This window comes from Anomaloglossus baeobatrachus, chromosome 5, assembly GCF_048569485.1.
Source record: "Anomaloglossus baeobatrachus isolate aAnoBae1 chromosome 5, aAnoBae1.hap1, whole genome shotgun sequence".
NCBI lineage: Eukaryota > Metazoa > Chordata > Amphibia > Anura > Aromobatidae > Anomaloglossus > Anomaloglossus baeobatrachus.
This window is the reverse complement of record NC_134357.1, coordinates 268,448,855-268,476,574: the sequence shown is the minus strand read 5'-3', so window position 1 is coordinate 268,476,574 and position 27,720 is coordinate 268,448,855. Positions and strand designations below refer to the sequence as shown.

The window sequence follows — 27,720 nt, the reverse complement described above, 5'->3', positions numbered from 1 at the left end:
GTAAATATATATATATATATATATTGTGAGACTGTGACCGGGGTTATCTATGACGGCCGGTATGTCTCGCCCCGGTTGTGCTCACTCCATGATAGAAAGTAAATCCACTCTAGGGTTAATGCTGTTTCCCTACAGGCTGAAGGAAGGGTTAAATGGAAACAGGAACGAGGGGCAGGTGTGCCGGGTGTGAGGGAGTGATCACAACTCCCTGAGTCTCTGCTGGAGAGACATGTATATTGCTGTGGATTTTTGTTTGGACATTAAACACCGTGTGCTGTGAACCTATATGCCTGGATCCCGTGTCTTCTGCTGCGCAGCCGACCGCGCTACCTCACATATGGTGGAGAATCGGCGGGCATGCCAGCCCGGTGAGGTGTACTTCCTTTTCTGGTGATCCGGTAGCACATGTCCTGGATTCAAGCAGCTATACTACGGCCCAAACCCAGCGACGCCATGGAGGACATACTAAGGCATTTGGCTCAGGCTAATGCACAGCAGCAGCAGGCTAATGCACAACAACAAGAGGCTAATGCACAGCAACAACAGGTGAATACCCACCTGCTCCGGACGTTGGAGCAACAGCAGCAACAGCACCAGCAATCCTTGAAATTGCAGGAAAAAAGGCACCAAGAACAGATGGTTCTCCTGGCCAAGTCCATCCGTGCCGGACCGGCAGCAACAACCCCGGGACCGGGTGACGACGGCAGCGTCCGGAAAGCGGTGAGACAAGCGTTGCAAAAGATGACCCCGGGGGATGATGTGGAAGCGTTCCTGGCAGTGTTTGAGCGGGTGGCCGAGCGGGAAAAGCTGCCGACCCCCCAGTGGGCTGAGGTATTGTCGCCCTATCTGACGGGGGAACCCCAAAAAGCGTACCTGGACCTCGGTACCGAGGACGCCATTGACTATGTGACCCTGAAAGCCGAAATACTGGCTCGGTTGGGGGTGAATACCTATGTACGGGCTCAGCGGGTAAATCAGTGGTTCTATGAGGAAGCCAAACCCGTACGCTCCCAGGCCTATGACTTATTACATCTTGTAAAAAAGTGGTTGCAGCCTGACACTCTGAGCCCAGCGCAAATGGTGGAAAGGGTAGTAGTGGATCGTTTTGTGCGCACTTTACCCGTCACCGTTCAACGGTGGGTAGGACTGGGTGACCCGAGTACCCTGGACCAATTAGTGTCCCTGGTAGAGCGGCATGTGGCTACGCAGGACTTGATACGGGACACTGAGACTTTGCGTACCGCCCGTCGGTCCGGCCCCTCCAAGCCTAGGGCCAAGGACCCACCGCCGACACCGGTACAGGAGTCCGCTACCATCCTGGCTGAGGCCGCGCCCGCCGTTCCTGAGGTCCGGAAGGCCATGTACCCTAACCGACAACTTGTCAAGGGGGCTTCCTTCCCTATTAGATGTTGGCGGTGCCAGCGGGTGGGACATATGGAAGCCCAGTGTCCCCTGACCACGGAGCCCATGGATTGTGGGGTTACCCGGCGGGGTTCAATGTATGCTCAGGTGGTGTGTACCGCTGACCTGGTTCCCCCAGAGACTGAGCCCCACTTGTGCCAAATACAGGTGAATGGATGTCCGGTTACAGGATTGTTGGATTCCGGAAGCTTAGTGACCCTTGTGCGATCCACCTTGAGGGCTAAAGTAAAGGCCACAGGACGTACCGTGGGGGTGGTTTGCATACATGGGGACCGCCGAGACTATCCCACGGGGATTGTCACCATCACAGCACCTTGCGGTCAGGTGCAACATGAGGTGGGACTGCTTAACACTCTTCCTTATGACGTGATCCTAGGACGGGATCTGCCCTATTTTTGGACTTTATGGAAGGGAACCCCTAGGTCCCCTCCGATATTGGTCAGTCCGGGGCCTGAGCCCTACAATCCTGAATCCGGGACACCTGCCGTAGGGGTCCCCATGATAGGGACAGAATGTGAACCCGATAGGTCGCCCCTAGAGGTATTGGCAGGAGAGGCTGAGACGGTCGAGCCCATCCCGGACTTGGAGGCATCCCCGGATGCGTTTGGGACAGCCCAACTCCAGGACCCTACGTTAATACATGCCCGGAATAGGGTGTTAGTAATTGACGGGGTGGCCCAGCTGCCCGGTGCCCAGGTAAGGTACCCCCATTTCGCTCTTAAACAGGATTTACTCTACCGGGTAGATGAAATACGGGGCGTGGGGGTGGAGCAGTTGGTGGTGCCCCAGCCGTATCGCCGGCGGGTCCTCGACTTGGCTCATAAACATCTGATGAGTGGCCACCTAGGGGTCAAGAAAACGCAGGAGCGAATATTGCAAAGGTTCTATTGGCCCGGGGTCTTTGGGGAGGTAAAACGGTTCTGCGAAACCTGCCCGGAGTGTCAGCTTACCGCACCACTGGTCCACTTTCGCAGTCCGTTGGTGCCGTTACCCATTATAGAAGTCCCTTTTGAACGGATAGGGATGGATCTGGTGGGGCCCCTCGTAAAGTCTGCTCGAGGGCACCAACACGTCCTAGTGATCGTTGACTATGCCACCCGGTATCCAGAGGCGATACCTCTCAGACATACTGCGGCGAAGCTTATAGCTCGGGAGTTGTTTTCTGTGTTCTGCCGGGTGGGGTTGCCCAAGGAGATCCTTACGGATCAGGGGACCCCATTCATGTCTAAAGTGACCAAAGAACTATGCCGGCTACTCCAGATCAAGCAGTTGCGTACGTCTGTGTATCATCCTCAGACGGATGGGTTAGTAGAACGATTCAATAAAACCCTGAAAACCATGCTAAAAAGGGTGATCTCCAAAGACGGGAAGGACTGGGATATGATGCTTCCCTATTTGATGTTTGCCATCCGAGAGGTGCCACAGGCATCCACGGGGTTTTCGCCTTTTGAATTGTTATACGGGCGACATCCCCGGGGATTGTTGGACCTGGCAAAGGAAACATGGGAGCAAGAGCCCACCCCCCATAAAAGTGTGATTGAACACATTTTAGGAATGCAGAACCGCATAAGCGCGGTCATGCCAATTGTGAAGGAGCATTTACAGGAGGCTCAGGCCGCGCAAAGCGGCCGCTATAATAGACAAGCCACCGTGCGGACCTTTAAACCCGGGGATCGGGTGTTGGTATTAATCCCCACGGCGGAGAGTAAATTCCTGGCTCAGTGGCAAGGCCCCTACGAGATAAAGGAAAAAGTCGGGGTGGTCAACTATAAAGTATTGCAGCCCGGTAGGCGGAAACCTGAACAAATATACCATGTCAACCTATTAAAACCGTGGCAGGAACGGGAAAGCCTGATGGTTGAGTTTCCCCCATCTCCCTCCTCTTCGGGTCGTTCACTCCCGGCTTCAGCGACCTCCGGAGAGGACGAACCGGAAGTAAGGATCGGAGAAGCCCTCACCAAGCAACAGAGGCGAGAGGCCAGACGGCTGGTTCAGCAGAACCCCGATGTCTTCTCCGAGTTGCCGGGTAGGACCAGTCTGATACGACATGACATTGTCACCGAGCCCCACCTGAAGGTACGCCTGAAGTCATACCGCGTGCCGGAGGCTCGAAGACAAGCCATATCAGAAGAAGTGAAGACAATGCTACGCCTGGGGGTCATCGAAAAATCCCGGAGTGAATGGGCTAGTCCCATTGTCCTAATACCAAAACCCGATGGCTCCTTAAGGTTCTGCAATGACTTCCGGAGATTGAACGAAATATCCAAGTTCGATCTCTACCCCATGCCCCGGGTGGATGAGCTGATTGATAGGCTGGGACAGGCGCGATATTTTACCACGCTCGACCTGACCAAGGGGTACTGGCAGGTGCCACTGACGGAGTCCGCCAAGGAGAAAACCGCTTTTGTTACGCCGAAGGGTCTCTTCCACTATGTTGTCTTGCCTTTTGGGTTACATGGCGCTCCGGCCACGTTCCAGAGGTTGATGGACTTAGTGCTGGAACCCCACCAGGCGTATGCATCAGCGTACCTTGATGACATCATTATTTACAGCCCCGATTGGCAGACCCACTTGGAACAGGTACAAGCGGTGGTGGACGCGCTTCGAACAGCCGGATTGACAGCCAATCCCAAGAAATGTGCGTTGGGACTCACGGAAGCCCGCTACTTGGGCTACGTGATAGGCCAAGGAGTGATAAAGCCCCAAATTAACAAGGTTGAGGCGATCCAGAAGTGGCCTAGACCCCTGACCACAAAGCAGGTTAGGGCCTTCCTGGGTATCGTGGGGTACTACAGGAGGTTTGTAAGAGATTTTGCGGGACTATCAGCCCCCTTGACGGACCTTCTCAAAGGCAAGAAGTCCGTCATGGTGCGCTGGACTCCGCAGGCCGAGGACTTCTTCCGGGCCCTGAAGGGGGTCCTGTGCGGACAACCCGTTCTGGTCAACCCTGATTTCCGGAAGGAGTTCATAGTACAGACTGACGCCTCTGAGGTCGGCCTGGGGGCAGTGCTGTCTCAGGTGGTTCAGGGGGAGGAACACCCCGTCACCTTCTTGAGTAGGAAGCTCACCCCTCCCGAGCGGAATTATAGCGTAGTGGAGAAGGAGTGCCTGGCGATTAAATGGGCCTTGGAGTCCCTACGCTATTACCTGCTGGGACGGCAGTTTCGCTTGGTGACTGATCACTCTCCGCTGGTCTGGATGAGGTCCGCCAAGGAACGGAATGCCCGGGTTACCCGGTGGTTCCTTTCTCTGCAGAACTTCCGGTTTACGGTTGAACACCGGGCCGGTAGGTTGCAGGTCAACGCCGATGCCTTGTCCCGCGGCCCGTGTTTGATGGCGGGAGTTCAACCCCGCACGCTTGAACTGAGGGGGGGGGTATGTGAGACTGTGACCGGGGTTATCTATGACGGCCGGTATGTCTCGCCCCGGTTGTGCTCACTCCATGATAGAAAGTAAATCCACTCTAGGGTTAATGCTGTTTCCCTACAGGCTGAAGGAAGGGTTAAATGGAAACAGGAACGAGGGGCAGGTGTGCCGGGTGTGAGGGAGTGATCACAACTCCCTGAGTCTCTGCTGGAGAGACATGTATATTGCTGTGGATTTTTGTTTGGACATTAAACACCGTGTGCTGTGAACCTATATGCCTGGATCCCGTGTCTTCTGCTGCGCAGCCGACCGCGCTACCTCACAATATATATATATATATATATATACACACACACACACACCAGGATGGGGACATATATACCAGGTGGAGGGCATGTACGCTGGGAAGTGGACAATAAACCACGATACGGATATACCTACCAGGAAGAGCCGAGGATGGGGACATACATATCAGGAAGGGCCGTGTGTGGGGGATATACAGAGGGACAGTGTGTGGGGGGAGATATTATACAGTGGAGCAGTGTGCGTATGGGAATATTATACAGAGGAGCAGTATGTGTGGGGGGATATTATACAGAGGAGCAGTGTCTGTGGGGGAGATATTATTCAGAGAGGCAGTGTGTGTGTGTATTTTATACACAGGGGCATTGTGTGTGGGTATATTATACAGAGGGGCAGTGTGTGGGGGGATAATATACATGTGGCAGTGTGGGAAAGATATTATGGAGAGGGGTGGTATAGTGGGTGTATTATGGAGAGGGGCAGTGGAGGGAGTGTATTAATAATTTTCTGAGGGAAATACTTCATTTTCTAGAACAACTTCAAGGCTGCTAACACTTTTGGCCATGTCTGTGCGTGTGTGTGTAGATAGATAGATAGACACAAAGTGAAGGAAATAAGTGTTTGATCCCATGCTGATTTTGTAAGTTTGCCCACTGACAAAGACATGAACAGTCTATAATTTTAAGGGTAGGTTAATTTTAACAGTGAGAGATATATCCAAAATAAAATCCAAAAAATCACATTGTATAAATTAATTTGCATTTTGCAGAGAGAATTAAGTATTTGATCCCTCTGGCAAACAAGACTTAATACTTGGTGGCAAAACCCTTGTTAGCAAGCCCAGCAGTCAGACGTTTTTTGTAGTTGATGATGAGGTTTGCGCACATGTCAGGAGAAATTTTGGTCCACTCTTCTTTGCAGATTATCTCTAAATCATTAAGCTGTCGCTTGGCAACTCAGAGCATCAGTTCCCTCCATAAAATGTTTATGGTATTAAGGTCTGGAGACTGAGTAGGCCACTCCATAACCTTAATACGCTTCTTTTTGAGCCACTCCTTTGTTGGCTTGGTTGTATGTTTTGGGTCATTGTCGTGCTGGATGACCCAGCCACGACCATTTTTAATGTCTCTCTGCAAAATGCAAATAAATGTATATAATTTATACAATGTGATTTTCTGGATTTTATTTTGCATATTTTTATCTCTCACTGTTAAAATGAATCTACCTTAAAATTATACTGTTCATGTCTATGTCACTGGGCAAACCTACAAAATCAGCAAGGGATCAAATAATTATGTCTTTCATTGTAATATTATATATAATACATTATACATACATGTTTTTCCAAAAATGGTGGTGAGACTGTGGTGGGTTTGAGGGGTGGAGGCGGAGCTGGGGTGGAGCCTGGGCGTTAATCTCAAGGGGGCCAAAAACATTTGCCAGTATGGGGCCCTGAAATTCCTACTGGCGGCCCTGAATGTCACCCATAATACAAATTGATTGAGAAACAAACTGAATTCATTTTGAGGGGGGGGGGGGAGGGATAAAAATAAATAAAATATTGTGCTTCCATAGTATTGAACAGCCTTTTTTAATTATTGGCACTGCTGTGTTCAGAATTAGCCAATTACATTTAAGCTCCTGTTAAATAGTAGTCTATACACAGGTCTCATTATTTACAGGGTTCTGATAGGGTAAACTTTACATGTAGTGTTTATCTAGTAGGGTTTTCCTGACATTTTCTTAGTTGCGTTTGTACACAGCTTACAACACAGCAAAGGGATCTCATTGTTAAAAGTTAGCAGTCAGGAGAAAGATTAAAAAAAAAAAAAACAATTCCAGTGCATTACATAAACCATTGAACACTGAAGATGGTCATAAAGAAGTGGCATAAATTTGGCACAAAAGTGACATTATCTAGGACTGGTCGACCCGCAAAAATTGATGAAACGACAAGAAGAAAACTTGTCTGTGAGGCTGCCAAGACACCTAGAGCACAGTTGATTTTCACACTTGAAAAAGACGCATTTTGGAATAAAAAAATGTTTCTTTAATATTGGATCAGAAATCCTCATTTAGATAACGCAGCCCAAAACCGTGAATAGTCTTTTCCTTCAAGCCTCCTGGTGGCGTTCATCCCCAGCCATGGAGAAGCAGCAACCATTACTGAGCTTTCACAGGAGAGGTACATATACAACTCAGATATATTAGTTCCAGGTCATCTCTTTATAAGGGTGTGAGGGGAATCCGGAGATATGACGATAAATTATGATATTCAGTCATGTCAGTCAGCCCTCCTGATGTCACCCCCCCCTCCCTTCTCTCACAGAGATCCTTCTCAGATGCCAATATCTGGAAAGGTGTCAAATCCCAGTACACATCCAAAGGCAATCTCCTATGATATGGAGATTAGGTGTCTTGGCAGGCCTTTACAACAAAGGGAAAGGAAGACCCCCTGGGGGGTTGTGTCCATTCATCAAAGAGAGTGGACAGGGACTTGGCAAAACCAAAAGGAAGCTAGTCACAGCAGAAGAGCATACTGCTGGCTCCGTAATATTATATACAGTGTGTCTCAGGCATACACCCCCTACATCGTTAGAATCGGGACTTCGAGCCGAATCTCTGCATATCCTCGAAGTCTATGTGGCGCCCTGGGGCGGCGAGATATAGAGAATTGCTAGTAGAAGTCCGGTAAATGAGTCGTGCTTGGACTCAAAATGCAGAGAGGACCCGGGCGGATCTGATGACACCAGAACCGACCCGATCGGACCTCCCAGTCCGGAGTTGCGGGTAATAGTCCCTTGTGGGATATTACTCTGACTCAAGGCAGGGGGAGTGGCAGTGCTTCCCTCTGAGGTCACGAAGGTAGGAGAGGACAGGGATTCGGCCAGGTTGATAACCACAGTTCGGACATTTTAGCTTGTTCTTTGCTCGGGGGTCTGTGTCTGGAAAGACCTGTGAGGGAGTTCCTGAAACCTGGTCCAACAGCGCCCCCCCTGTGGCTAGACGCACAAAGTAACTGCTTGAATTGTATGCCTGCTTGTAACCCATGCTTTATCTGTAACTGTACTCTGACCTAAGTGTATATTCTGTAGATTCCCTATTGTATATATTGTAGTTTCTAGTGTGGCCTAGGCCGATTAAATTATATAATTAATCTTGGGCTGTTCTGTTATCTCGATCTTGAATCCCACGTCCGTGTGTTCGGCTCAATAGTTACCGTAAATCGGTTGGTGGCAGCGAGTTTGTGCCAAGGATCATTGTGGGGCAGCCAGTGAGATTCGGGGAGGTTTTTATATATTCCGTCCGCGGAGGTCGGGGGAATATATACCCTACTCTCACCGGGAGCCCTTCAAGCATCGGCACAGTAAAATAGTGGCCTCCTTGCTTATTGCTGGGCAATTCCATAATTGGAATTGACTATAAGAGGGGCGCTAGAGAGCGCGTCACGTGCTCTGTCTGTCGGTCGGGAGGTATAGAGGAGGGGTGTGACTCCCGCTTGTTACCCCCCGATCGTGACATATTGGTGGCAGCGGTGGGATTTCTAAGTGACTCCCCCGGCTGTTCATGACAAAGGGTATCACCCTATGGTCTGCGGCTGTTTCGCTACAGTTTTTATCCAAGAGGCCTAGAACAACATTATAGGGGCTGAAGGGATCTGGACTACAAGGGCAATAATAGGGTACGGGGGCAATCTGAATCAAATGACCAAGAGGACCCAAAAGTAATTCTCCAGGTATCTATAATTGTATACTAGGTGAGAACAGGGGCATATATAGCATAGAAAGCATGGGGCCCCATAGAAGAACACATAAATCAAATGAGCGAGTACAAATATTAACATTGCTCTCTCCTTTTACCATTGCCATTGATTTGATTGGATTATTTCTCTTAAGCGGGCTTTACACGGTACAACAAATCTAACGATGTGTCGGCGGGGTCATGTCCTAAGTGACGCACATCCAGCATCGTTAGTGTTGTTGTAGCGTGTGACAGCTATATGCGATTGCGATTGAATGTAAAACCGTTCATCACACACACGTCGTTTATTTTCTTAAAATTGCACGTTGGGTTGTTCAATGTTCCCGAGGCAGCACACATCGCAGTATGTGACACCCCGGGAACGATGAACACATCTTACCTGTGTCCCGCCGGCAAGGCGGAAGGAAGGAGGTGGGTGGGATGTTTATGTCCCGCTCATCTCCGCTTCAATTGGCCGGCTGCCGTGTGACGTGGCTGTGACGCCGAACATCCCTCCCACTCCAGGAAGTGGATATTCGCCGCCCACATCGAGGTCGTATGGAAGGGTAAGTACGTGTGACGGGAAATAATCGTTTGTGCGACACGGTCAACAAATTGAACGTGCCGCACATACGATGGGGGCGTGTCACATCGCATACGATGTCGTATGTGATATCGTAAGGTGTAAAGCAGGCTTTAGTGCGAGGGGACCTAACTCTTCCAGGAAGAGAAGACTAACCTTATAGGAACAGCTGGCATAGCTATGATTAATCATGGACATTTCAGGTTCTGACTCAGTCGACTATTAGTCAAGAGGAAAAAAAAAAGGATCATAAAAACTATTGTTGCATTTGTCCAGGATGGATGCAACAATAGTTTTTATGATCCTTTTTTTTCCTCTTGACTAATAGTCGACTGAGTCAGAACCTCCCCCATATAGAAATTTATGACGGAAATTTATTATCTTGACTAAACTAAATGTCACATACTGTCCGTATGGGTCTGTTTTTGGGTGTTTCACCTTACCCACTTCTAAATTAGGGCACACGGTGTTCTCTTAGTGTGAGTGGAGGGCTTGTATAGGACTCAAGCCGACGAGGAACGGGGGCGTCAGTAAACTTTAGGACGCCGACCCCTGTATGAAAGGAAGGGTGAGGAGTAGAGTGCATTGTTTCCCACCTTTCTTCTCATCAATATGTGTACCTTGTTTGTGGCATATATGTAATAAAAAATGGTTTTTAGGTAATTTGAGTCTTTTTGGTTTCTGGTTTAATATAATTACCTTGATATCGTCTTCGGTGTTTGGTTAAATCCCATATTGACCAAGGAGATACCGTATATAATCCTAGAAGGTTTAATGCACGGTAAACCTATTATTTTATGTATTATATATACTGTATATGCACCAAACTGGAGCTAAACTTTCTTCTGAGAATATTCTCCTGTCTGCAGAAGCTTCTTCTTGTATAGAGGTGACTTTAAGATTCTATTGTAAGAAATATTAGAGAGACTTTCAGTGGGAGGAGTGCAGCCATCTCCTAACTTAGCCCGCTCTTCGGCTGAACTTAGGAAACTAATTAGATCTAACTCTCTTTTTGATCTCTGGAGAATAGACCACCCCAGAGAAACAGCGTATATTTTGTATTCCCCTCCTCAGCACACATACAAGACTATCCTGATTTTTTTGTAAAATTTAAGAAAACACAGATCAGTGTAAAGTTCCGTGCTCCAGCAAAGAACATGGGGGTATGGCTGCCGGCTCCATGCTCTTCCTACCTGCTAGCCCCCTGATAGTTGCTTCTATCCAGTCTTAGAACAGGAAGGTGTGGCCACTGGCTCCATGCTCTTCCTACCTGCCAGACCCTGATAGTTGCTTCTATCCAGTCTTAGAACAAGGGGGGGTGGCCACCCACACCATGCTCTTCCTCTGCCGCGCCCCCACCCCTCTATTCTAAAGGGCACTTAACACGCTGCGATATCGCTAGCAAGCGTACCTGCCCCGTCGGTTGTGTGTCATGGGCAAATCGCTGCCCGTGGCGCACAACATCGCTTACACCCTTACCTTCCCCGCGACGTCGCTTTGGCCGGCGAACTGCCTCCTTTCTAAGGGGGCAGTTCGTGCGGCATCACACGTCAGCCGTCCAATAGCAGAGGAGGGGCGGAGATGAGCGGTCGGAACATGCCGCCCACCTCCTTCCTTCCTCATTGCCGGTGGATGCAGGTAAGGAGATGTTCATCGTTCCTGCGGTGTCACACATAGCAATGTGGGACGCCGCAGGAACGACGAACAACCAGCGGCATGCACCACCAAAGATATTATGAAAAGGAGCAACGGGTCAACGATCAACGATTTTTGACGTTTTTTCGATCATTGATCTACAGTGTTGGCCAAAAGTATTGGCACCCCTGCAATTCTGTCAGATAATACTCAGTTTCTTTTTGAAAATGATTGCAATCACACATTCTTTGGTATTATTATCTTCATTTATTTAGCTTGCAATGAAAAAACACAAAAGAGAATGAAACAAAAATCAAATCATTGATCATTTCACTCAAAACTCCAAAAATGGGCCAGACAAAAGTATTGGCACCCTTAGCCTAATACTTGGTTGCACCTTTCTCACACTGGGCCCTACATTATGCTGCAAATCTTGTTGGTAGTCTTCATACTTCATAATGTCATGCAGTCCAGTGCCAGAGGCAGCAAAGCAACCCCAAAACATCAGGGAACATCCGCCATATTTGACTGTAGGGACCGTGTTCTTTTCTTTGAATGCCTCTTTTTTTTTTCCTGTAAACTCTATGTTGTTGGCTTTTCCCAAAAAGCTCTACTTTTGTCTCATCTGACCAGAGAACATTCTTCCAAAACGTTTTAGGCTTTCTCAGGTAAGTTTTGGCAAACTCCTGCCTGGGTTTTTTATGTCTCGGGGTAAGAAGTGGGGTCTTCCTGGGTAACCTACCATACAGTCCCTTTTCATTCAGACGCCGACGAATAGTACGGGTTGACACTGTTGTACCCTTGGACTGCAGGGCAGCTTTAACTTGTTTGGATGTTAGTCGAGGTTCTTTATCCAACATCCACACAATCTTGCATTGAAATCTCTCGTCAATTTTTCTTTTCCTTCCACATCTACGGAGGTTAGCCACAGTGCCATGGGCTTTACACTTCTTGATGACACTGCGCACCGTAGACACAGGAACTTTCAGGTCTTTGGAGATGGACTTGTAGCCTTGAGATTGCTCATGCTTCCTCACAATTTGGATTCTCAAGTCCTCAGATAGTTCTTTGGTCTTCTTTCTTTTCTCCATGCTCAATGTGGTACACACAAGGACACAGGACAGAGGTGGAGTCAACTTTAATCCATGTCAACTGGCTGCAAGTGTGGTTTAGTTATTGCCAACACCTGTTAGGTGCCACAGGTAAGTTACAGGTGCTGTTAATTACACAAATTAGAGAAGCATCACATGATTTTTCAAACAGTGCCAATACTTTTGTCCACCCCCTTTTTTATGTTTGGTGTGGAATTATATCCAATTTGGCTTTATGACAAATTTTTTTATTTTTTTTCATTGAAGACAAATTAAATGAAGATAATAATACCAATGAATTTGTGATTGCAATCATTTTCAAGAAGAAACTGAGTATTTTCTGACAGAATTGCAGGGGTGCCAATACTTTTGGCCAGCACTGTAGCTGTCACACGCTGCGATGTCGCTAACGACGCCGGATGTGCGTCACAAACACCGTGACCCAACGATATATCATTGGCGATGTCGCAGTGTGTAAAGCACCCTTTAGACTGGATAGAAGCAAGTATCAGGGGTTTAGCAGGTAGGAAGAGCATAGAGCCGGCGGCCACACCCCATGTTCTCTGCTGGAGCACGGAACATTACACTGATCTGTGTATTCTTAAATTTTACAAAAAATCATGATTTCTAAGTAAGAACCTTTTTCGTGAACCACTGAGGGACAGCCAAATTGTTTTTTAAAAATAAATATGTAAATTAATTATACTCACCTTAAGGCCCTGTCACACACAGAGATAAATCTGCGGCAGATCTGTGGTAGATCTGTGGTTGCAGTGAAATTGTGGACAATCAGTGCCAGGTTTGTGGCTGTGTACAAATGGAACAATATGTCCATGATTTCACTGCAACCACAGATCTGCCAAAGATTTATCTTTGTGTGTGACGGGGCCTTTACCCCTCACCTGACCGACCCAGTCCTCTGCATCTCTTCTTTTCCTTCCCTGTTGTATGCATTCTCTTCGGCTACTTCACTCCAAGCTTTGGTTTCCGCTTCGACTATGCCTCTGACATCAGTTCATGCCAACCAGTGGCAGTGCATATCAGTACATGGCCTGAATAAAGTTTGGGTACTAATGCATCCGAAAGCCACAGCCTGGAGTAAAGAGACCGAAGACAATGCATGCCATGGCGAAGGGAAAAAGAAAAGATGCAGAGGACAGGAAGGTAGGCTGTGGAAATGGAGGCACAGGTAGGGGCAGTTATATCATTGTTGCCAACTGTGCAGCTGCACAAGGGCCCGAGAGGTAAGGTGCAAATTACTACCTCCAAAGCAGCTCCTGCCACAGACACATAAAGGAGCCCATGTACTGTGATTGCACAGGGGCCCTCTTGAAGTTGTGTACACCACTAGGCACAGGTGAGTGGCGAGTATTCATTTTTTGTTTTTTCCATCCTATTAGTGATGAGTGAGCACTGCCATGCTCAAGTGCTTAGTACTCGTAATGAGCAGTTGGACGCTTTTACGGGCTCGACTGGAGCACCAAGTATAATAGAATCTCCAGATCTTCCGGAAAAGTGCTCAAGTTCCCCACAAGCCCTTAGCATGGCAGTACTCGCTCATCACTGCTCGTTACAAGACCTGGGCTTGGGAGTGCTCCCTCATCACTACATCCTATGCAGGAGCATAACTACCGTGGTCGCAGAGGACGCCATTGCGACCGGGCCCGGCAGCTTAGGGGTCCACTCTGAAGACCACACGGCCGCTATATATACCGATGCCGTTGCTGACACCAGACCCCCCCTGCGCGGTGTCATCGGTGGCGGCATCGGGCCTCCCTGCCCGGTATCATCAGCGGCGGCATCGGGCCCCCCTGCCCGATGTCATCGGCGGCGGCACCATACCCCCTCCCCCGTCATCACACACAGCAATGATGAAGCATAGAGCGGCGCTCCATCATCCTCCTCCTGTGCCTGCGTGGTGACGTTGCTCCTGGGCGACTGCTGTGCTGAGAGCGGAGGATGGGAGGACAGTGACCAGAGCAGCAGAGAAACGGAGGACCTAGGTGAGGACGGAGCAGTGGTGAAACTAACAGAGAGGTGAGTAATTTATTTTTATTTATTTTTTTTAATCAGGGAGTACACAGTGGCCAGAGGCCTGGGGGTTCTGCATTATACACAGGGAGGCCTGGTGGAGGCTGCATTATACACAGGGAGACTTGGTGAGGGCTGCATTATACACAGGGTGGCCTGGTGGGGGCTACATTATACACAGGGAGTCCTGGTGGGGGCTGCATTATACATAGGGAGGCCTGGTGGGGGCTGTATTATACACAGGGAGGCCTGGTGGGGGCTGCATTATACACAGAAAGGTCTGGTGGAGGCTGCATTATACCCAGGCAGGCTTGGTGGGGGCTGCATTGCACACAGGGAGGCCTGGTGGAGGCTGCATTATACACAGGGAGGCCTGGTCAGGGATGCATTATACACAGGGAGGCCTGGTCGGGGATGCATTATACTAAATGAAGGACACCTTATACATGGACTTTAGGAGTGCATTTACATGGAGGAGTATGGGGCTGCATAATAGAATATGAAGGTTTATGGGGCTGCATTATAATACATATAGGACTATGGGGGCTACATTATAATATATGGAGGACTATGGAGGCTACCTTATACATGGACTATGGGGGTGCATTATAAAACATGAAGGCCTATGTGGTGCAGTATAATATATTGAGTACTATGGGGTGAATTATAATACATGGAGGACTATGTGGGTGCATCAATTATAGCAAGGGTTATGTGGGACCCTTTATACTATATGGAAGGCTATGTGGGGGCCATTACAGTATTTCGAGAACTATATACAAGGGGGGGGGGGCAAAGATACAAGCATGGGATTCAAACGTTTTGTGCTGAGGGAAAAAGGCTGTTTCCCTCAGCACCCAGCTTTCCCATGCTCTGCTATAATCTTCTCTCAGCACCCAGCTTTCCCATGCTCTGATATGGGAAAGCTGGGTGCTGAGGGAAAGATGTATAGCAGAGCATGGGGAAGCAGTGTGCCGAGGACAAGATGGATATCAGAACATAGGAAAGCTAAGTGCTCATAGAGGGATTTTAGATCACGGGAAACCTGGGTGCTGAGGGTAAGAGCCAAGTGTCAGCGAGATTATCACGTACCCCGAGTGTCATTGTCATCCTGTACCCCAAGTGTCAATGTACGTGGGGGGGGGGCGGTCCGAACTTTGCACCGGGGCCCACCAATCTCTAGTTATGCCACTGATCCTGTGTCTATGATGTTCTGGGTCTGGAGAGACCACAGAGCATAATCACAAAAATAACTTCAGTGTGAATCGAATCCCCTTATAAAATCTAAACAATTTGGCAGATATGATTATCTCTGAGATAATATATCCTGATGGAAATGAACATGGAGAGGGCGATTATCATACTGGAACATATACAGTAACAATGCAGCGAGGAATGTGACACAAGAAAGACACAGATCATAATAATGCGATGGTAAACAATGCTGTCTCCTGGAATGTGACTACAGTGCTGAAGGGGTTAATGCTCCCTGGGCACACAATGCACATACCTCACCTGCAGAGCTGCACACTACACTTATAACCTGTGCTGAAAGGACCTGGGATGATATCACAGTCATGTGACCAGACATCTGGATGGGAGGAGTGAAGGGTTACATGAAGTGCCTCAGTCGTAGACTCACTGTGCTGGTTGGGATTAGTGTTGGATGAGTTTATCTCTACAGTGGATTTCATTTTCCAAGATGGCATATTATTATGCAGTTAATGTTCCCAGGCACTAATGTGTAAGTTACACCTCCCATCTGTAGAGGCACTCACTAACTACACTTTGGTTAGGGCATCTTTATAATGACCTAAGGCTACTTTCACACTTGCGTTATGTGATGGATGCGTTGTAAATAGTGTGATAATAATGGCAACAGATTCCTGTGAAATAACATGTTGCGTTCTTTAGCCGAGAGAGAGAGAGCGAGCCCCCATCATCACCGCACACACCGGCACTACCTCAGTGACGTCACCGCCGACAGCGCAATTTACTTCAGTTTCTGTGTGGAGCTCACAGTGAGCAGCAGTATTCTATGGCCGCTCCTGTCAGCTCCCGATGTAGCAGAGCTGATAGCGTTGTGGGACCTCGTGTGGATTACGTCGGACCTGGAGGGGTATTTGGGGATTAGCAAAGTGGTGAAAGAGGGTGTTTTTTTGTCTTTTATTCCAAATAAAGGATTTTTTTGGGTGTATGTGTTTATTTACATTCACTTACAGGTTAATCATGGGGGGTGTCTCATAGACGCCTGTCATGATTAACCTAGGACTTAGTGGCAGCTATGGGCTGCCATTAACTCTTTATTACCCCAATTGCCACCACACCAGGGCAATTCGGGATGAGCTGGATAGAGTCCCAGGACACTCACATATAATGGATGCGGCAATTCCGGGCGGCTGCTGGCTGATATTTTTAGGCTGGGGGGCTCCTCATAACGTGGCGCTCCCCATCCTGACAATACCAGCCTTCAGCCGTGTGGCTTTATCTTGGCTGGTATCAAAATTGGGGGGACTGCACCCCGTTTTTTGTTAAAATTATTTATTTTTTGTACTACACGATATAGACCCACCCACTGGCGGCTGTGATTGGTTGCAGTGAAACCGCTGTCACTGAGCGTGGGGGCGGATCTGACTGCAACCAATCATAGGCGCCGGTGGGCGGGGGAAGCAGGGAATACGAGATGGAATAATGATTGGCCGGCATTTTCAAAAGAGAAGCCGCCGGACAGCTGTGCACCTCCACGCTGGTGATCGGTGAGTATGAGAGAGGTGGAGAGAGGGGGAGACCGACCAACAGAGAGAGAGAGACCGACATTGACAGAGAGCGAGAGATGGACCAACAGAGAGAGAGACCGAGAGAGAGAGAGAACGACAGAGAGTGAGAGACCGACAGACAGAGAGAGAGACCAGGAGTGCTTTTAAACAATTTAGAACGTTCTGCTGGATATGTTTGGTATGCTCAGTAGAACGTGGCGGAATCCTGCACTGGAATCCGTCGCCAAACGCATGGCGACGGAATCCAGCACCATAGACATTCATTATGCCTCTTAACGGATCCCAAGTGTCTGCGTTGCATCCGTCCAGCGCCCAGTCAAAATAACGACTCGGCATCGGTCGGTGGATGCAACGCAGACACTTGCATCGTAGTGCGTCGTCAATACAGGTCTATAGGAAACAGCGCAAGCCGTTAACGGCTTGCGCTATTTTCCATAGCGGCGGATTGCGACGAACGCAAGCGTGAAAGTAGCCTAATGATAAAAAATTAATTTATCAGACTTCTGTGGAAAGGCTCAGTGCCAGTCATTCAAGGGTTAATTTTATGGAATCCTGAGAGGCAGTTTCTAGCCAATGAAGCATCAGTATTAAACAGCTGTGGTAACTATGCCAACAGTGCTGATGTCATAAACACATACATCTATGACGAAGAAGATTCTGGAATAAAAAAAAGCATACGGCAGTAGGAGGCGCCATACTTGATGTGTATGGAGACCTGGGGCTTCATCACTCCAAGGGAGGAAGGGGACATCGACCTAGCCAGCCACATCAGCCAAACCGCCTAGCCAGCCAGATCAGCCCAACGAACCCTAGCGATCAATGGGGTGACAGATGTTGCACCAGATCTCCCTCATGTCCGGTAGTAGCCACCTTCACACTTATGTGTACGGTCTGGAGAGGCCGCATTAGGCTTTCTCCATTCGGTGCTTGCACAGGGCACCTGCTTTGACCTTCATTACTGTATGGTTCCTGTTGATGTAACTGTGTAACCTGTGACTATGTGATGTCACTGCTATCATATCTATAGTGGTGAGATTAGATCTCACTGTAAATATGATACAATATACAAATTCTGATGCTATTTGCTATGTGTTGGCATTAACCTTCTAAGCCCAAGGGCAGGACAGTCCTCCAGCCATGGTTCCCTAGAGGTTTCCTCCACAGGGGGTTTTCCTCTCCTGAGCGCTGAAGGATGATTCTTCGTGATTCGGAGGTTTGCCATTTTCAGTGTCTTTTTCATAGTGATTGGCTGATTCCAAATTTCAGACACTGAATGAAATAATGATAATGTGATTGGTAATAAAATTCGGTTTATTTATCATCCAATAAAAGTGTTCTGTGTGTTTATTTCACAATCTTGGTTTGGTGGGATTTTCTTGGGAATCAGAATCCAACACCTATGACCAAGCCATGAAGCCAGATATAGAGTCTGTGTCTTTTTCATTTATTGATATATAAATGTAACAATAAGGAAAAAAAGTGAAACATAGATATGAATAACCTACAAAAGATCAAAAGGGGCATGTCATTTTAATAGCATGGTGGTGGGAACCCAACCTTCACTGTGAGATATACACAAGTTAAATAAATATATATGTAGGCCGCCTACCCGAATGGGAATATTCATGTAATCAAGGAGTAAAGGAGGATTCACAGTTACCACAAATGTGGCAATTACAGACGAACATTTCTAAATACGGGAAATTCAAAGGTCCACGAAAACAGTGCCAGACCGCAGAACTCAGGGCCCACCAGAGAATGTCATTCTGGGGGCCCACCTTTTCGTAATATAGAAATAAGGTAAGAAAAGGGAGGATAGAACTGTGTACATTAAGATCAAGCATGTGAAACTAAATATCAGAGATTTCTTTCATTTTTCTTATCACTATTTGGACGAAATTGGAAATGATAGACAACGCTAGACTAAATGGGATATAGTTGAGTAAATGGTCAAAGGAGGATGGTGTAGGGTAGTGGGGGGTTTTAAAATAAAGTATTTGGGTTTTTTAACACTTTATTATAGTATTGGTAACTTTTAATTGTTCTGTCCACATAGCCATATGAGGACTTGTTTGTTTGTTTTTTTCTTTTGAGGTTCTAGTTGTGCTTTTGAATGATCCATGAATTGATTTTACCACATAGTGTACTGGAAAATGTGGAAAAAAATCCAAATGGGGAGAATTATGAAACAAAAAAACCCTCCACATTTTTTAATTTTTTTTTTTTTAAATTGTTTTTATGATGTCCATTTGTGGCAAAAATGACCTCACAATAAGATTCTCCTCATAAGTGCAATTACGACAATACCAAACGTCCAGGTTTTTTTAATTATTTTAGTGGTAAAAAAAATTAGAGGTTTGTAAAATAAAAATTTGTGGGGTCCTGTAGTAAAGATTTCTTATGAATAACGTTTGACATCGGGAACATGTACAGAAGCACTGCCTCCAGTGAGGCAGGCACCGACCCATCAGTGATGGCTTTTATCAGTTAAAGGATTTTTTTTTACAAAAAAAAACAAAACAGAATTTTGCTGTTTTTGAATTTTTTTTAACAGTGTTTATTTATCTGGTTAATTATTTTTGTAGACCGGAGTTTTCTTGATGCCACGTGGAATTTTTTTTTTTACGAGTCTAAGAGGAGAGCTTTTCTCCTTGCGGAGACTGATAAACCAATCTGGCTGTCAGTAGTAGCAGTGCTCCTCTGGGAAATATTCAAATGGTCTCTTCAGGGAGGAAGGAGACAAACTCTAGTGCCACCTATTTGAATCCTAGAAGTCAAAAGTGGCTCTTTAACGAGCCTTTCCATATGACCTGGATTTATGCCAGATCAGAACCTCAATTTGCAGACAAGGTGTTTCGGGATGATTGTCCCTCGTCAGTTGAAAGTATGAGATCTGATCTGGCTGTGTGAGACGCTACAGTGGGGTCTAAGGGCAGAACTTTTCTGCTTGCGTAGACGGACAAACCAATCTAGCTACGGCCGTATTTGGCCTTCATGCTGCCCCAGGCACTGTAAGTGGTCGTGCCCCTTACTGACAACAGAAAACTATGAGTGTGTGCACACAACATCTATTTAAAGCGGACCTACTCTGTAGCACATTTGAAAAAGTAGTAAAATGCTAAAAGAATGAAGCTCAGCACTTGCTGCACATGCATTTAGGGGTTTTTTTAGCTTTATTCAACAGTTTCAGGTTTTCAAAGACACTAAGTGGTTAAAACAGCCAACCAAACCATTTGTTGGGCTGCTACTGCCAGGAAGTTGCTGACTAGTATGTAATAAAATTTCAATTAAAAAAAAAAAAAAAAAAAAAAAAAAGGCATGGTTTCCTAACCTGTCCTCTGCCTGAAAAACTCAGAGGATTTGTGTACTCACTGAACCTCCGTCATGCCGGCAAGCCACTTCCAACTCACGCTTTCCCTTCCGGAGCCGACAATTAACCCTCATTGAATATTCACTCTTTCCCCGCCCACCGGTGTGTGTAATTGGTTGCAGTTAGATGCGCCCCCACCCTGCCGCTCCCCGTGCCACCCACAGAGGGGCCCAGTGCGTCAAGGGCCACCCCTGCACCACCCACGGAGGGGCACCGTGCGTCAAGGGCCACCCCAGCTCCCCGCACCACCAACAGAGGGGCCCCATGCGTCAAGGGCCATCCCCGCAACTCGTGCCACCCACAAAGGGGCCCCGTGCGTCAAAGGCCATCCCCGCGCCACCCACGGAGAGGTCCCATACTTCAAGCGCCACCCCCACTCCCCGTGCCACCCACTGAGGCACCCCGTGCGTCAAGGGCCACCCCCGCTCCTCCCACGGAGGGGTCCCGTGCGTCAAGGGCCACCCTTGTGCATTGCCTGCAGCACTGTGATGAGACACAGAGTGATGACCTCATCACACTTGGCTGCGGGATGACGCGCTGCCTCCCTGCTCTGCTCGCCTTGCTTATGGCCACATGGCTAATTTGCATGCGATGCACTATTATCATGGGTGACTTCAACATCCCCACTGACACCCGCCAGTCAGCAGCCTCCAAACTACTCTCCCTTGCTTCATCTTTTGGTCTATCTCAGTGGTCCACCTCTGCCACCCATAAAGATGGACACACATTAGACCTTATCTTCACCCGTCTCTGCTCTCTATCTAACCTCACTACCTCCCCTCTCCCCTTATCTGACCACCATCTATTGACCTTCTCTGCCCTGTCCTCCTCACCTGCCCCTCCTGTCCAGCACGTATCACACCCTCGCAGAAACCTCGCACACATCAACATACACACCCTTTCTGACTCTATCCTACCACTGTCCTCCATATCTTCAGTGCACGACACAAACAGTGCCACCACTTTCTACAACGCCACTCTCACATCAGCTATTGATTCAGTTGCTCCTCTTGTGCATGGCAGAGTGAGACAAATCAATAGACAACCCTGGCACAACAGCCTCACTAAAAAACTGCGGCAAGTGTCTAGGGCTGCAGAGCGGCGCTGGAAGAAAACGCACTCCCAGGAAGACTTCACCACATTCAAAAATGCAATTCACACATTTCGCTTGGCCCTTACCTCGGCTAAACAGGAATACTTCAGAAACCTCATATCCTCTTTAACACACAACCCCAAACAGCTCTTCAATACTTTCAACTCCCTCCTTCGCCCACCACTGCCCCCTCCAACCTCCCTCATTTCCGCAGAAGAATTTGCCACATATTTCAAAGAAAAGATCGACCAAACCAGACAAGTCTTTTCTGCTCAACCACCACAACCCCTTCATATAACAGACCACTGCTCCTCCCCCATAAACTTCCTCTCCACTATCACCGAAGAAGAGCTTGCACATCTCTCAAAAGCACACCTCACCACCTGTGCACGTGATCCCATCCCAACCCACCTCCTCCCCAACCTCACCACTATCCTAATTCCAGCCTTAACCCATCTCTTCAACCTATCTTTATCAACTGGTACCTTCCCTTCTGCCTTTAAACATGCAACAGTCACACCCATCCTAAAGAAACCTTCCCTCGACCCAACCTCTGCTGCCAGCTATCGCCCCATATCGCTACTCCCATTCGCCTCAAAACTCCTGGAACAGCACGTCCATGCTGAACTTTCCTCCCACCTCTCCTCTAACTCTCACCTTGACAACCTACAGTCCGGCTTCCGTCCACATCATTCCACTGAAACTGCCCTGACAAAAATCACAAATGACTTACTTACTGCCAAAGCTAACAACCACTTCTCTATACTCCTACTTCTAGACCTATCCTCAGCTTTTGACACTGTTGACCACTCCCTCCTACTACAGATCCTCTCTTCCCTTGGTGTCAGAGACCTCGCCCTCTCTTGGATCTCTTCATACCTCTCCAACCGCACTTTTACTGTCTCCCACTCCCACACAACCTCTTCATCCCGTCCTCTCTCTGTTGGTGTCCCTCAAGGCTCTGTCCTGGGACCACTACTTTTTTCTATCTATACATTTGGCCTGGGACAACTCATAAAGTCCCATAGCTTCCAGTACCACCTATATGCCGATGACACTCAGATCTACCTCTCTGGTCCAGATGTCACTTCTCTGCTGTCCAGAATCCCAGAGTGCCTATCTGCTATATCTTCCTTCTTCTCCTCTCGCTTCCTAAAGCTCAATGTGGCCAAAACTGAGCTGATCATCTTTCCTCCATCTCCCCTACACTCTCTACCTGATCTATCTATTACAATAAATAACATCACGCTCTCCCCAGCACCCAAAGTTCGGTGCCTCGGAGTGACCTTTGACTCTGCCTTGTCCTTCATACCACACATTCAATCCCTCACCACCTCCTGCCGTCTTCAACTCAAAAATATTTCCAGAATCCGTCCCTTCATCAATTCTCAATCTACTAAAATGCTAGTGCATGCCCTCATAATCTCCCGCCTCGACTACTGTAACATCCTCCTCTGTGGCCTCCCTGCCAACACGCTTGCCCCTCTCCAGTCCATCCTTAATGCTGCTGCCCGACTGATCCACCTCTCGCCTCACTACCACCCCGCTTCTCCTCTCTGCATGTCCCTTCACTGGCTCCCAATCTTCCATCGTATCCAATTCAAACTACTAATACTGACTTACAAAGCCATCCACAAATTGTCTCCTCCATATATCTCTGAACTAATCTCTCGCTACACTCCAAAACGTAATCTCCGGTCCTCCCAAGATCTCCTTCTATCCTCCTCTCTCATTCGCTCCTCATGCAACCGTCTCCAAGACTTCTCCCGAACATCCCCAGTCTTCTGGAACTCACTGCCTCAACACGTCAGATTATCTACTACACTTGCAAACTTCAAACGGAACCTAAAGACTCATCTGTTCAGAAATGCCTATAACCTTGAATGACCTCACTGCCCCACCACCGTGCGGAGCTGCCGCCCCACCACCGTGCGGAGCTGCCGCCCCACCACCGTGCGGAGCTGCCGCCCCACCACCGTGCGGAGCTGCCGCCCCACCACCGTGCGGAGCTGCCGCCCCACCTACACCCCACCTACTGTCTCCTCCCCATAATCCTATAGAATGTAAGCCCGCAAGGGCAGGGCCCTCTTCCCTCTGTACTAGTCTGTCTACTGTAACTTGTACATGTATTTTGTATGTAACCCCCTTCTCATGTACAGCACCATGGAATCAATGGTGCTCTATAAATAAATAATAATAATAATAATAATAATAATAGAAGGCCTTCGCCTGCAATTTAGCCGTGTGTGCAGTGGCTAAAGCGACACCGCTAGGCACCTCTGGAGCGGCTGTGACTGGGGCCCGGTGAAGAGGGGATCCTGGCCTGCCCGGGGCTTAACAAAGCTATGTAATTACCCCGGGCCCCCCCTCTTCACCGGGCCCGGTACACCAGTCACGGTTGTAATGCCCTGATAGTGGCCCTGGCTGACACAATGCCACTCAGGGTGGGGGCATGTCTAACTGCAACCAATTATATATGCCGGTGGGTGGGGAAAACAGTGAATATTCAATGAGGGTTAATTTTTGGCTCCGGAAGTGAATGCGTCACCTGAAAGCAACTTGCTGCCATGATGGATCTTTGGTGAGTACACCACGCGCTCCTACCCCCTAACCCTTCTACCAACATATTTAATCTCCGAATTCTGGTCCCCATAGACTCATATGGGTCTCGGATTCCAGACAGAATCCGGATTTTGAAATTATAGTAGGGACCCGCCAGTCCCGATTATCTGCAAGTCCGCCCAGCTCTAGTATCTACAAACTCATACGGACCTGAGACATCACACTGACACATCAGTTTTACAATATAATGAACACAGTGAATAAAATATCCCAAAAACAATCGTGCAATTTCACCGCACTTGGAATTTTTTTTTCCAGTACACTATATGGTAAAACTAATGGCTTCATTCAAAAGTACAACTCGTCCCGCAAAAAACAAGCCCTCATATGGCAATGTTGACGGAAAATAAAATTACGGCTCTCTGAGGAAGGGGAGCAAAAAAGGAAAACAGAAAATCGCCCGGGAGTGAAAGGGTTAAGATCCGGATTTCTATTTCTTCTGATTTGTCCAGAAAAATCTTCTGGCAAAATGCTCGAGTTTCCTATTGACTTCCATTATACTCACATGGGCTCAAATCATGTACCAAGTATAATGGAAGTAAATGGGAAACGCAATCATTTTGCCAGAAGATTTTCCAGAAAACCACTTGCGCTCCCCATTGATTTTTATTATAGCCAGTACACGAGTCAAGTATACCTGAGTATCAAGCACCCAAGCATGGTAGTGCTCACTGATCACTACACAGGATTCTTTCCCTCATAATAGCATTTAATGGAGGAGCATGTGACCAGGCCTGTCCATCAGCCTCCGCCAACTGGAAGAAAGATTCCCTTATGTAGACATTGATGGACAGGTTTAATCACCGCTCCCTCCATCTACTACCATTTTGGAAACAGGAGTACTGTCATCTGTGAAAAAATGCTGCAGTAACAAGCAGATGACATTTTACCAATTTTATGTAGTTATAATACCTCTACTTAATCATATCCTAATAAAGATATACTGGACAAGCCATTTAATGTATCTACTAACATGGTATAAAGCAACTCATGATTCATGCATGGCTCTGCTGTTCCTGAGCCGTTGCATGTATCCTGCCTCCGGGGTTTAGGTCTCCTGGAGGGGCCTGTTCGTTCTGGCCGGGGGTTGCGCTGCCGTATCTTGGTGCTGCTGCATCTGGGACGCCACCAGTGATATCTCCAACTCTGCTGTGAGCTCCGTTCCTGTGAGTAGTTCTCTGTTTCTTGTCCTGCTACCCAGTACAGTTAGTCCTGACCTCCGTTGCCCTTGCCAGACCTGATTTCTGTCCCTCTTGCCCAACCTGACCTGACTTCTGTTTCCCCAGCCTGTCCTGATCTCCGTTCCTTGGGCCTGTCCTGATCTCCATTCCTCCAATCCGACCTTTCCTCCATACCTATCTGTACTGTGGTCTCCTGTCCTGTCCCATGTTTCCTACATCCTCCCCAGTGCTTACTTGTTCTCCTGTTATCCAACCTTTGTTCTGTTCTTTGACTTTGGCTTGTTTTCTCCTCAGTACAGACGTGACATCCCAGCATAGCCCCTGATTGATCGACTATCCCTGCTCTTGTGTTAGCGACCTCTAGTGGGCTTCTGTCTAACCACATTCAGAGGTTCTTTTCCTACTCGAGTCCCTGCGCCCCAGTGGTAGCTTGAAAGTAACATTGATGAGCGTGAATAAACTTTGTTTCAAAATGAACACTTTTTGGCGTGAAGAGCTCAATCACTTGGACTGGTTTATACACGGCATACATTTTAACAAGGTTTTATTGCAAACTTTTTAGGGTCCACCTGACCAAAGACCTTTAGTAGGCACAGAGGTTCAGCCACAGCTGCCTTCATTTAAGGAATCATAACAGCCAACTGGCTTCTTCCTTTTAAAAATTGTGCAGTTGCATTCCCTTTTGTTTGAGAACAATGGTAATTGCAAATAATGAAGATGCCGTGACACACATGACAGGAGATAAATAGAAATAACACTTCTCCGTTCCACATTACGTTGATATCACATCTTCAGTGGCACAGGAATGAAAAGACATTAGCCATGTGGCGAAACCACTGTATTATTTAGCTCAACGCTTTTTCTGCTCAATGTCTCATAGTAAAGGACATTTAATACACATGGACAATGTATCCTACTATGCTCCAGGGTAAACAAAGAAACATCAGAAAACATTTTTATTGGTGAACACAAAAAAAGAGGAGCAAGTAGTGTAAGTGGTATATAAATGCTGCAGTCATTAAGGCTTCTGATGAATGTGAACAGTGCCGAATCCAAAAAGTAGCGCTCTGCTATTCTTCATAGTTCTATAATAACCATCGCATTGATCAAAAACTACCTGCCACCTGCAGCAAACCCTCCCCAGTCACTGCAGAATGACCATCCTCAACTCTGGAGCTCCATTTTTATGGGTAGCACAGACGCACCTTCCTGAATTTGCTTGAGAAGAAGCATTTGTTTACTTTGCGGATCAATATCAGGCAAGACCTGCGTGCACGTGTGCTCCTGTCGATGTTTCTCAAAGCTTGGCTTACTACTGAAGCGTTTTCCGCAGAATTCGCAGGAATATATATGTTCTTCCATGTGAATTCTCTGATGGTCATTAAATTCGTCCTCCTGGGTGAAGCCTTTGCCACATATGGAACACAAAAAGGGTTTTGCTCGGTTGTGAACCATTTCGTGCTTGCGAAGGGTGTACTTCTTGGCAAAACGTTTCCCACATTCTGCGCAGACATATGGATTCTTTTTCAAGGTCACCCCAAGATGAGTATCAAGCAACTGCTGGGTAAAGAAGCGTTTTCCACATCTAGAGCAGATAAATGGTTTTTCTCCAGTGTGAATCAACTCATGTTTCACCAAAGCTTTCACATTCTTGAAGGTCATGGTGCACTGAAAACAACCAAAGCCATTCTCAAAGGCATGAAATTTCTGGTGCGAGACCACATCGCAAAAACGCTTGAACCTCCTTTCACACCTGAAACATCTGAATGGTCTTTCTTCTATAAATGGCTTTTGATTAGGTAACATGATCGCTTGACAGAATGGTCCTGTCTCAGAAGAAACATACTCCGAAAGGTTCACTGTAGCCCCTGACATTAGGTCTTCAGTTTGCTGCATACAGAAGGTAAGAAACTCGTCAATATTATTCCTCAAACGTTCAGAGAACTTGTGTAAATCGTAACTTTCTTCAATGGAAATTCCATTCTTCATGTCCACGGAATCTGTTGAAAGAAGACAGAAATAGGACAATCAATTTTCCAACCTGAATATAAGCCCCCTGTCCCCTTGCTTGCCTTAAAAGGCGTTTTCCCAAAAATAAAGTCTGATTATATGAATAATAATTTCGACAATTAGATAGGTTTAAAAAATAAAAATGATCCTGTGTTGAGAAAATATATATGTGCCCCTGCTATGTACTGTGCAATGGCCGTGTCTGGCCATACAGGGACATGGTCTGATCCTCCCAGGCCCAGAAGATGTGGTATGAAGTAAGGTATACAGAAATTACAGCAAAAGAGAGAAAATAATTATTTGATGTAAAAAAATTAAAAAAAAACAAAACAAAAAAAAAAAACAGGCAGGGAAATGTTTTACCTCATAAAAAGAATCATCTATGATCCCGTGCTGTAATGTCTGTGTACTCTCTGTACGGTGAGACACAGCCATTACACAGTACATAGCCGGGACATATATAAGATTATCTCAGCACAGGAACATTTTTTTTAA

At 47.3% G+C, this 27,720-nt stretch overlaps 2 protein-coding genes across 3 annotated transcripts in view; both read right to left on the bottom strand.

Annotated features, from left to right (window-relative positions):
- The window catches only part of LOC142311239 (uncharacterized), a 57,072-nt gene extending 41,334 nt beyond the window's left edge, over positions 1-15,738 (bottom strand). The window contains exon 1 of one of the 2 annotated variants that reach the window (XM_075349459.1): positions 15,688-15,738. The gene's annotated coding sequence lies outside the window, so the exon portion shown is untranslated. Of the gene's footprint in view, positions 1-15,682 lie in introns of both variants that reach the window. The other variant, XM_075349458.1, reaches the window with a different exon arrangement.
- Positions 15,739-26,036: 10,298 nt separating this feature from the next.
- Positions 26,037-27,720, bottom strand: part of LOC142311236 (uncharacterized) — a 23,827-nt gene continuing 22,143 nt past the window's right edge. The window contains exon 5 of the mRNA XM_075349456.1: positions 26,037-27,215. Within this exon, the coding sequence (XP_075205571.1) occupies positions 26,380-27,215 (836 nt within the window). The 3' untranslated portion in view covers positions 26,037-26,379. The remainder of the gene's footprint in view (positions 27,216-27,720) is intronic.